This window comes from Salvelinus alpinus, chromosome 3, assembly GCF_045679555.1.
Source record: "Salvelinus alpinus chromosome 3, SLU_Salpinus.1, whole genome shotgun sequence".
NCBI lineage: Eukaryota > Metazoa > Chordata > Actinopteri > Salmoniformes > Salmonidae > Salvelinus > Salvelinus alpinus.
Window position 1 is genome coordinate 7,247,740 of NC_092088.1, and position 12,157 is coordinate 7,259,896.

Below are 12,157 nucleotides of genomic sequence, written 5' to 3' on the forward strand. Positions count from 1 at the left end.
GACTATTCCATAAAAATGGAGATCTATAGGAGAAAGCCCTGCCTCCCGCTGTTTGCTTAGAAATTCTAGGGACAATTAGGAGGCCTGCGTCTTGTGACCGTAGCGTACGTGTAGGTATGTACGGCAGGACCAACTCGGAAAGATAGGTAGGAGCAAGCCCATGTAACGCTTTATAGGTTAACAGTAAAACCTTGAAATCAGCCCTTGCCTTAACAGGAAGCCAGTGTAGGGAGGCTAGCACTGGAGTAATATGATCAAATTTCTTGGTTCTAGTCAGGATTCTAGCAGCCGTATTTAGCACTAACTGAAGTTTATTTAGTGCTTTATCCAGGTAGCCGGAAAGTAGAGCATTGCAGTAGTCTAACCTAGAAGTAACAAATGCATGGATTAATTTTTCTGCATCATTTTTGGACAGAAAATTTCTGATTTTTGCAATGTTACGTAGATGGAAAAAAGCTGTCCTTGAAACAGTCTTGATATGTTCGTCAAAAGAGAGATCAGGGTCAAGAGTAACGCCGAGGTCCTTCACAGTTTTATTTGAGACGACTTTACAACCATCAAGATTAATTGTCAGATTTAACAGAAGATCTCTTTGTTTCTTGGGACCTAGAACAAGCATCTCTGTTTTGTCCGAGTTTAAAAGTAGAACGTTTGCAGCCATCCACTTCCTTATGTCTGAAACACAGGCTTCTAGCGAGGGCAATTTTGTCAGATGTGTCAGATGTGATACAGCCTGGATTTGAACCAGGGACTGTAGTGACGCTTCTTGCACTGAGATGCAGTACCTTAGACCACTGCGCCACTCGGGAGCCCATTGGAGTACATATCACCTCAAAATACATTGAATAACCTGTACCCGAACACATTGACTTGGTACCGGTAACCCCCTGCGGCAGGTAGCCTAGTGGTTAGAGCGTTGGGCCAGTAACCGAAAGGTTGCTGGATTGAATCCCCGAGCTGACAAGGTAAAAAATGTGTCGTTCTGCCCCCTGAACAAAGCAGTTAACACACTGTTCCCCGGGAGCCGAAGACGAAGATGTCGATTATTGCAGCCCTCTGAATACATTCAACTGAAATGCGGGTGACACATTTGAGTTGAATGCAGTCAGTTGTACAACTGACTAGGTGTCCCCCTTTCCCCTGTATATAGCCTCGCTATTTTATTGTGTTACTTTTTTAAAAACTTTTTTATACAATATTTTCTTACTTGGAAATTGTTTTCCGCATTGTTGGTTAAGGGCTTGTAAGTAAGCATTTCACTGTAAGGACTACACCTGTTGTATTCGGCACGTTACAAATAACACTTGGTTTGACACACACACACACACACACACACGCACGCACACACACACACACACCTCATAATGTACAATAAAAGTCAGACATGTCATTATAGGCTACTGTATGTGGATTCCCTCGTTGCCATGGCAGTCAAACCGGATCAGCTGGTCTCAGTAGTAACGATCCACAACTCAAAGCTGAACATTTGCTTTGGTATAAAACTCATTGTTCATTAGCTCAGTGGTGTGTACAGTAAGACTTACATAGAATCCTATTGTAATGGCTCGTTCCCTAATGACAGCCTATGGGTCCTGGTCAAAGGTAGTGCACTATGTAGGGAATAGGGTGCTGTTTCGGGATGCAGACATTGTTCTTCAGCTCAAAAGGGTTTCACAAATAATCTTAATGACTTTAGCAGGGTGGGAGAGTGTAAAGATGTCAATTTATAAGTCTGTGGTTAAGGTTGATCCTCGGGGGCCTCCGTAGTTCATGTTATGTTGACAACAACGTTTTGATTACGCTTACTTGGTTGTCAGTCATTACAGAGAGGATATCCTACAGATGCTGCTGCTTTAGCCTCAGAGAATGAGGTAAAGTAGTGCACTATGTAGGGAATAGGGTGCCATTGGGTTCTGGTCTAAAGTAGTGCACTATGTAGGGAATAGTGTGCCATTGGGTTCTGGTCTAAAGTAGTGCACTATGTAGGGAATAGGGTGCCATTGGGTTCTGGTCTAAAGTAGTGCACTATGTAGGGAATAGTGTGCCATTGGGTTCTGGTCTAAAGTAGTGCACTATATAGGGAATAGTGTGATTTTTGGGACTGGGTGTGAGAAGCACACTCCTAGGACAGGCCTGTCATTATCCTGTAGGTGTTGCTGTTTTAGCCTCAGAGAACAACGTAAACATAGCCTTATGGCAAATATACAATATCTGTACAACATATACCATATCTATACAATATATATACAACATTTATACAATATAGACAATATCTATACAATATTTATACTATACAATATATACAACATTTATACAATATTTACACAATATTTAGAATATCTATACAATACATACAATATGTATACTATACAATATATACAGTATTTATACAATATTTAGAATATTTATACAATATGTATACTATACAATATGTACAGTATTTATAAAATATACACAATATTTATACTATATTTACAATATCTATACAATATATACAATATTTATACAATATACACAATATTTATATACTATATTTACAATATCTATACAATATATACAATATTTATACAATATACACAATATTTTATACTATATTTACAATATCTATACAATATATACAATATTTATACAATATACACAATATTTTATACTATATTTACAATATCTATACAATATATACAATATTTATACAATATATATATATATATACAATATGAGGGATCAAGTGGACTTTATGTTGTGCATGGATTGAAGTCATACATGAGACATTACACTATAATGTTGTCAGAATATACAATGTTCCCATATCAATAATAATAAAACACACTACGTACAGGAGATATTGAGTTCTACCGTGTGTTCTTTGATCCCATTGGCTAATGTAATGTAATCAAAGATGGCTCATTGGCAAATGATAAGGTTTGACAGAGTGGATTGGCCAACCTCACATTAGTCAATGCAAACTCAGCATTCTTTATTGTGTTTTAATAAAGGGTGTGTTTCTGCACAAACAGGCAGTGCTCGGCTGGCTTTATACCCGGGTCTGTGATTGTCCGCGGTGGAGGCAGAGCACAAAAGGACATGGATGTTAGTTGAAACACCGTTCACTAAACTCAACATTGGGCCTTGTCGTGTTTTTAGCAACTCCAGTTTTTTTTTGTAAAGCGTGTTGATGACAGCTTCATTAATATTGCTTGTGTGTTGTGGTTTCCTCCAGGCTGAAGTCCACGCCGAGAGAATCGACCAGACCGGAGAAAACAACACAGCAGGTAACGTAGTGGTCTGTACCAAGCCGCCAGCCTCAACCATAGAACAGGGGGTCGACCCCCTACAGGACGTCCCGGGGAGGAACACTGAGGAAGAGGAGGAGGAGAGGAGGACGAGAGATGAAGACGAGGATCTAGAGTTCCCTCACGACTTTCTGCCCAGCACAGACCTCAGCCTTGAACTCCACTGGGGGACTTCACTTGGGTAGGTGGCTTTGGTTTGACCTGTCTGCTTATACGCGCGTGCGCACGTAAGGTAAGGTAGGGTACAGTTAGGTAAGATAAGGGATAGGTAAGGTGGGGTAAGGAAGGGTAAGTGATAGGTAAAGTAAAGGTTAAGTAAGGTAAGGTAAGGGATAGGTAAAGTAAGGGTTGAGTAAGGTAAGGTAAGGGATAGGTAAAGTAAGGGTTGAGTAAGGTAAGGTAAGGGATAGGCTAGGTAAGGTAGGGTAAGGGCTGGGTGGGGTAAGGGATAGGTAAGATAAGGTAAAGTAAGGTTGGGTAAGGTATAGTTAAGGTAAAAGGTAAGTGAGGTGGGTTAAGGGAATGGTAAGATAAGGTAATGTTAAGAAAGGTAAGGTAAGGAAAGATAAGGTAAGGTAAAAGTTGGTAAGTTAAGGAAAGGTAAGGAAAGATAAGGTAAGGTAAAAGTTGGTAAGTTAAGGAAAGGTATGGACTAGGCAAGGAAAGGTTAAGATAAGGTAAGGGTAGGTAAGGTAAGGTAAGGTAAGGTTTAGCTAAGGTAAGGTCATGTAATGTAAGGTAAGGGATACTGCAGGTAAGGTAAGATAAGGGAAGGGATGGGTAAGATAAGGGAAGGGATGGGTAAGATTAGGTAGGGTAAGGTAGGGTAAGATAAGAACAGAGATAGATAAGGTTTGGTAAGGAATAGGTAAGGAATAGGTTATGTATGATAAGGTGAGGTTAGGTAAAGCTGTTGTACTCAGCTCGTTGGCCAGTATACAGTTTTCGGCTTGCTGTTTGGTTGTTGACTGTTCCTGTTACTATGAAATGAGATTTATATTCATGACGCAAATCACTACAGTATTTACATGTTCTTCAGAGGCAGGAAATATAGTTCCCATGAAGTGGTTTACATCGTAAAGCATTCCTGCATATAGTCTATGTCAATGGAGTGCTGTTCTTCAGCAATGATTTTACAGTCGTTGTCATGGAGCTTTATCCACCCATATTGTTGTCTGTGACTGCTATGCTGTGTGCTGCCTTTAGTCCTTACGACTGCATTTAAAAAAAAAAATATTTACACTTCCTTCGTCTAAATTGTCCTGGTGCGTTTTCCGTCCCCGGTGGGATTTTAGAACAGAGGTTAAGAGAGATCAGAAGAGCCTGAGTGACTCAGTGAGCCCCCTGCTGGCTGGTCTGCAACATCACATGGACAGCAGCACACACCTGGTGGCTGTACAGAAGAGGTATAACCAGTGTGTAGGCTATAGTACTGTCCACAGCATGAGGGAGAGTGGGAGACAAAGGGCCTTCGGTGTTTCTTCTCTGTTTGCTGTGTGTGTTGTGAGACAGGGGTTGTGTTCACTAGGCACGAAACTCAAGAAAGATGTCCCGAAACAGAGTGAAACGGGGAAGCCACAGTTATTATCATGTATATAGGGCTATATATATTTCCATAGTTTTTTCTATATATATATATTTTTCACCTAGTCCTGCATGTTGGAGCTCGAAGCCTAAGATTGTCACTGTACCCTGCAATCACACCTCCAACCCTGTACATGTGACTTAACACTCAGAATCTATAAACACTCTGAATCTATAAACACTCTGAATCTATTAATCACTCTGAATCTATTAACCACTCTGAATCTATTAAACACTCTGAATCTATTAAACACTCTGAATCTATTAAACACTCTGAATCTATTAACCACTCTGAATCTATTAAACACTCTGAATCTATTAACCACTCTGAATCTATTAACACTCTGAATCTATTAACCACCCTGAATCTATGAACACTTTGAATCTATAAACACTCTGAATCTGAAAGTACTATCTGAAATTGTTCAATAAGTAAAAAACTAGTTTTTTTCGGCTTCCATTACACAACGTTTTGAACTGTTTTGCTACAGTGTGCCCTAATGAACACAACCCTGTGGTGGCCTTTCAAACACTGCATGTGGGTTGCAGTGGTGTGTTGACCTTGAGGTGCTTCAGGGAATTATTTGAAGACTTATTCGTATTTTTGCTCTGTTTTGAAGTTTCCTGTTGGTTTGGGCGTCTCTTGTCTGCTGTTGTCTGAGCGGAGTGTGTTCCTGTTGGTTTGGGCGTCTCTTGTCTGCTGTTGTCTGAGCGGAGTGTGTTCCTGTTGGTTTGGGCATCTCTTGTCTGCTGTTGTCTGAGCGGAGTGTGTTCCTGTTGGTTTGGCGTCTCTTGTCTGCTGTTGTCTGAGCGGAGTGTGTTCCTGTTGGTTTGGCGTCTCTTGTCTGCTGTTGTCTGAGCGGAGTGTGTTCCTGTTGGTTTGGCATCTCTTGTCTGCTGTTGTCTGAGCGGAGTGTGTTCCTGTTGGTTTGGGCGTCTCTTGTCTGCTGTTGTCTGAGCGGAGTGTGTTCCTGTTGGTTTGGCATCTCTTGTCTGCTGTTGTCTGAGCGGAGTGTGTTCCTGTTGGTTTGGGCGTCTCTGTCTGCTGTTGTCTGAGCGGAGTGTGTTCCTGTTGGTTTGGCATCTCTTGTCTGCTGTTGTCTGAGCGGAGTGTGTTCCTGTTGGTTTGGCGTCTCTTGTCTGCTGTTGTCTGAGCGGAGTGTGTTCCTGTTGGTTTGGCGTCTCTTGTCTGCTGTTGTCTGAGTGGAGTGTGTTCCTGTTGGTTTGGGCGTCTCTTGTCTGCTGTTGTCTGAGCGGAGTGTGTTCCTGTTGGTTTGGGCGTCTCTTGTCTGCTGTTGTCTGAGCTTAGTTTGATTGCAGTAATTTGTCACTTCAGGAACATACTATAAGCTCTCTAATAATAAATTCAATTGTTTGTACATGCTTATAACAAGTTATAAAACATTACATACCTGCAGTGTTAGTGAGGTAATGAGGGAAGCCTACGTGAATTGTAACAAACTGAATTGCATTGTAGCACTGTAGTACAGACTTTGGTAACACAGACAGAACAGACAGACAGACCAGATAGACAGAACAGACAGACAGAACAGACAGACAGAACAGACAGACCAGATAGACAGAACAGACAGACAGAACAGACAGAACAGACAGACAGAACAGACAGAACAGAACAGACACAGACAGACAGAACAGACAGACAGAACAGACAGACAGAACAGATAGACAGAACAGATAGACAGAACAGACAGACAGACCAGACAGAACAGAAAGACAGAACAGACAGAACAGACAGAACAGACAGACAGAACAGACAGACAGACAGACCAGACAGAACAGACAGACAGACAGACAGACAGAACAGACAGACAGAACAGACAGAACAGACAGACAGAACAGATAGACAGAACAGACAGACAGACCAGACAGACAGAACAGATAGACAGAACAGAAAGACAGACCAGACAGACAGACCAGACAGACAGACCAGACAGACCAGATAGACAGAACAGATAGACAGAACAGAAGGACAGACCAGACAGACAGACCAGACAGACCAGATAGACAGAACAGATAGACAGAACAGAAAGACAGACCAGACAGACAGACCAGACAGACCAGATAGACAGAACAGATAGACAGAACAGAAAGACAGAACACACTAGAGAGATGTTGTGTGCATCCTGTTTGGGAAGGAAATAAATTGAAAGATTAGAGAAATTAAAGTAGAGGACCTCAGTAACATTTGTAACACAGAAGATCTGTCAAAACATGACAAGCACCTGGGGGTCTCAGATGCTGCAATACGTTCACTTTCAGCTACATGCCCTACAGAGTTGTAGATCTATACTCTACAAGGCAAGCTGCAGCATGCACATATCATACTCCCTCCCAAACACATGCCTCTGGTGGAATCTGCAGGATTGGCAGCTTGGTAGGCACTTTTGCTGTGATTTCTCTCCTCTCGTTCCCTCTTTTAAAAAAAAGGGAGTGCCTACCAGGCTGTTGAAGGCATGTAAGGATCGGCCAGAGCAGGCAGGCAGGGCTAGCAAGGAGGTGAGTTAACGACTTTGTCAAGGAAATGAGATTGAGAGCGCCCGGAGCTTGTCACATGGTTTTACTATCAGCCAATCTCAACGCAGCACCGTAATGATTTTATTTTCTTTGTTGACATTTGCAGTTAGACGTGAATGATGTCTTTGAGTTAAATTAATCTAATGACTGCTAAGAATGTTTAAGGTAAAGACTTATTCTACTAAGATCAATATTTGTGTTCTTTGCTAAGGCAAAGCCTGGATGTTTTCAAAATGGAGGCTCAGTAAAACGATGAGTCAGTAGGAACATAAACCGGCTAGGATGACAGTACATTGCAAATTCCCCAGTGTTAAATTAACACTGAAAGTGTGGACCGGTATAGACACCGAACTGTGTTGAATTAACACACTGCTTAGTGTAATGCTTTATTTGCATATTTCCCAGAGTGCCTTGAATTGGTTCGTGACAGAGACACATAAATGTTCCATCCTATGGACTTCACCAAGTGAGATCCTAAGTGAATGTGTTGTTACTACAGGTTCATTATTTAACACAATACAATATGTATTTCCTAAGGATTTATTTTAAAGGGCTTACAAAAAAAATACTGAGTTATTTAGATGATCCAACTGCTGGGGTTCGCAGGTTTTGGTTCACTTAGTTGTATTGTTTTTTAAAGGCCATGAGTAGTCAAAATCCAGTTTTTCAATGAAATTGGATGATATTCGCATGGAACCAGATCAAAGTATGAAAAATGACTTTTGTTTCTACATTGATAAAGTTTGATCGTAAAGTTACTGGTCTCCTCCCCCCATGTCAAACGAGATTCTTAAGGAGATAGGGTGTTATTAGGGCTGTTGTGGTGACCGTATTACCGCCACACCGGCAGCCATGAGTCATGACCGCAGTCAAATTCCACGTGAGTCACGGTAATCTCCTCTTATGCACTCTGGACATGCTTTGGTAGTATCCGACTTGCTACCGACCATCAGGTCCTAATGGCCTCGTGCTCAGGGCTCTATTGTCCCTCTAACCACTCTGACATCAATGCAATCGAAAAAAATCACATCAAACCCTTCTCATCAAAACAGTGTTGTATTTCTAAAACTCACCTGACTGTGATGATCTCAATTTGAAGACAGAAGTTGAACGGCAGGATGAAACAGTGTAAAACATGGTCGTTGTGGATGTTTGTTTCAAAGCCTAACAACAACCAACTGGACAATGTTTTCTACGATTTTCTACGGCGTGAGTTGGGGTGGGCATTCTATGTTTTGTGTTTCTATTATTTTCTATTTCTATGTTTTGGCCGGGTGTGGTTCTCAATCAGGGACAGCTGTCTATCGTTGTCTCTGATTGGGAACCATACTTAGGCAGCCTGTTTCCCACCTGTGTTTGTGGGAAGTTGACTTTTGTTTAGGGGACATAGCCTTTGAGCTTCACGGTTAGTTTTTTTGTAGTGTTTGTTGTTTTGTTCGGCGTCATTTTTATCAATAAAGAGAAAATGTACGCTCACTACGCTGCACCTTGGTCCTCTTTTTCCCGAGTATATTACTTGCTAATGTTTGTCCAGTCCCTGGACAGTAAAGTAGATCCTCACTCAGGGCGAGGATCTCAGGGACACCAGGGACTGTAACATACTCAGTTACACGGAATCATGGCTCTCTCTGGATATACTGTCCCCGTCCATTCAGCCAGCTGGGTTCTCAGTACATCGCACAGACAGGAATAAAGAACTCTCTGGATAGACTGTCTCCGTCCATTCAGCCAGCTGGGTTCTCAGTACATCGCACAGACAGGACTAAAGAACTCTCCTGGAAGAGGAGAGGCCGTGGTGGATGTTTCATGACTAACTACTCATGGTGTGATTGTGATAACGTAGGAGGAACACGTGTCCCTTTGTTCCCCCGACCTAGAATACCTCACAACCAAATGCTGACCATATTATCTCCCAAGAGAATTCCATTCGGTTAAAGTTACAGTCGTGTATATTCCCCCTCAGGTCGATACCACGACGGCCCTCAAGGAACTACACTGGACATTGAACAAACTGGAAACCACATACCTGGAGGCTGCATTTATTGTAGCTGGGGACTTTAACAAAGCAAATATGAGGAAAACGCTACCGAAATTCTATCAACACAACAGCCTGTAGTACTTGCGCTTCAAAGACTCTCGACCATTGTTACTCTCCTTGGCTACAAGTCCCTCCCCCGTACTCCCTTCGGTAAATCAGATCAGATCGCCATTCTGCTCCTCCCTTTCTATAGGCAGAAACTCAAACAGGAAGTACCTCTGCTAAGGTCTATTCAACATTGGTCTGACCAATCGGAATCCATGCTTGAAGTTTGTTTTGATAACGCGGACTGGTAGATGTTCCGGATTGCCTCTGAGAATAACATTGACATACATTCAGAATGTATTCAGATCCCTTGATTTTTTCCCCCCCAAATTTTGTGATGTCACAGCCTTATTCTAAAATGGATTAGAAAAAAAGTTTCCCTCATCAATCTACACACAATAACCCATAATGACAAAGTTAAAACAGGTTTTTATAAATGTTAGCAAATTTATTCAAACTAAAAAACAGAAGTTTTCAGACCATTTGATATGAGACTCAAAATTGAGCTCAGGTGCATCCTGTTTCCATTGATTATCCTTGAGATGTTTCTACAACTTGATTGGAGTCCACCTGTGGTAAATTCAATTGATTGGACATGATTTGGAAAGGCACACACCTGTCTATATAAGGTCCGACAGTTGACAGTGCATGACAGAGCAAAAACCAAGCCATGAGGTTGAAGGAATTGTCCGTGAAGCTCCAAGTCAGGATTGTGTCGAGGTACAGATCTGGGGAAGCGTACCAAGACATTTCCGCAGCATTGAACGTTCCCAAGAACACAGTGTCCTCCATCATTCTTAAATTGAAGAAATTTGGATCCACCAAGACTCTTCCTCGAGCTGGTCGCCCGGCCAAACTGAGCAATGGAAACAGGATGCACCTGAGTTCAATTTCGAGTCTCATAGCAAAGGGTCTGAATACTTATGTAAATAAGGTATTTATGTTTATTATGTTAATACATTTGCTACAATTGATAAAAACCTATTTTCGCTTTGTCATTATGGGGTATTGTGATGTCATTATTGGGTATTGTGAAGTCATTATGGGGTATTGTGATGTCATTATGGGGTATTGTGAAGTCATTATGGGGTATTGGGAAGTCCTTATGGGGTATTGTGAAGTCATTATGGGGTATTGTGTGTAGATTGCTGCAGAATTTTTTTCTTTAATCCATTTCAGAACAAGGCTGTAACTTAACAAAATGTGAAACAAGTCAAGGGGTCTGAATACTTTCCGAATGCACTGTATATACACTGTATTCTAGTCAATTCCATCCTATTTAACTATTGCTCTATGTATACTATCCTATCCTACGTATTCTACAGATACTAAATATTCTATCCACATACTGTCTATAATGTTTATACATCCCATTACACACATGACATTGCTTGTCCTAATATTTATTTATTTACATTCTTTTAGATTTATGTGTATTGCTGTGAATTGTTAGATGTTACTGCTCTGTTGGAGTTTGGAACACAAGCATTCCGCAATAACATCTGCTACAAATATGACCATAGCCAGATAGCATAGGCCTACAGTAGGCAGAGTCATATTCCGCTTTTCTGAAATACATTTTCTTAATATCAGTATCATTTCTTAAGACTAAAATAAATAATAGATGTATTGATTTATTACACTTTTTTGTTTTTAAATGTAGATGTTCCAAAGGCGGGCATCAGCAGCTTGAACGCTGGAGGCCTGGAGATGCTAACCGTGTTCATGTTAATTACCAGTCAGTTACCTTGAGACCGGCCGGCATTTGCCAGCTGACTAAATTTCATGACCACCACAGCCCTAGGTGACATCACCCTAACTCTCTCATTTTAAAAAGAGCAAGGTTGGTTTGTTGATGCTGGGTATAATTGAGATATGACCCAGCGGGTCAGATCAGAAGCCTGGAGGTTTGGTTTGGCCACCCGTGGGAATAAAATTTATTCCATTTCATCTGTTCTGTTAAATTGTTATCACATGTTATGGTTGAATCCTGACACTTTTATAGCTTTAATGAAGCTTTCAGAAGTTCCTTAAAAGCATATGCAAAATACAATGTGATACCCTCAATGGGATAGTAACCACTTTGTCTCAATATGTCAATAATTATGTTAATATTTTTTGTTTTAGAATATTTAATCTTAAGTAATATTCAAGGAAAATTTAACATGATTACATTTTTTTTTACATTTACTCTTACAGGTGGCCAAAAATAACTGGTGGCCAAATCCCTAATAAGCCACGCCTCCTGAAAATAACCAATGGATTACTTTAAAAAAAAGACCCAGCTGCTTGGTCTAACCCAGCATGAAAGAATAAAAACCCAGTCGATGGTTAAATTAACCCATGTTTGGGTAACCCGAAGAACTCAACATGTCGGGTTATTCACGCTACCTGACACATTATGTGTGATGTGTAATTCCTATTGAAATCCAGCCAGCGTAGGGATATCCAACCTTCAGACCGTTTGATCACCCACAACCCTGCGTTCAGAATGACCGCCAGGGTTGTGGAGACTGAAGATATGAGACTACCTAAAGCATCTAAACTTGAACAACAATTTCAGTAATGAATTCAATAAATTCAACTAACATATTGGATTAGTTTAGAAAATGTATGTTATTTATATTTGAGAACCATAAGATGAATTAATCAATCAATGTACATG

At 40.9% G+C, this 12,157-nt stretch overlaps 1 protein-coding gene across 1 annotated transcript in view; it reads left to right on the forward strand.

The window, feature by feature from the left end:
* tacc2 (transforming, acidic coiled-coil containing protein 2) overlaps positions 1 to 12,157 on the forward strand; it is a 280,409-nt gene that overhangs the window by 124,044 nt on the left and 144,208 nt on the right. The window contains exon 2 of the mRNA XM_071391355.1: positions 3,218 to 3,471. Within this exon, the coding sequence (XP_071247456.1) occupies positions 3,218 to 3,471 (254 nt within the window). The remainder of the gene's footprint in view (positions 1 to 3,217; positions 3,472 to 12,157) is intronic.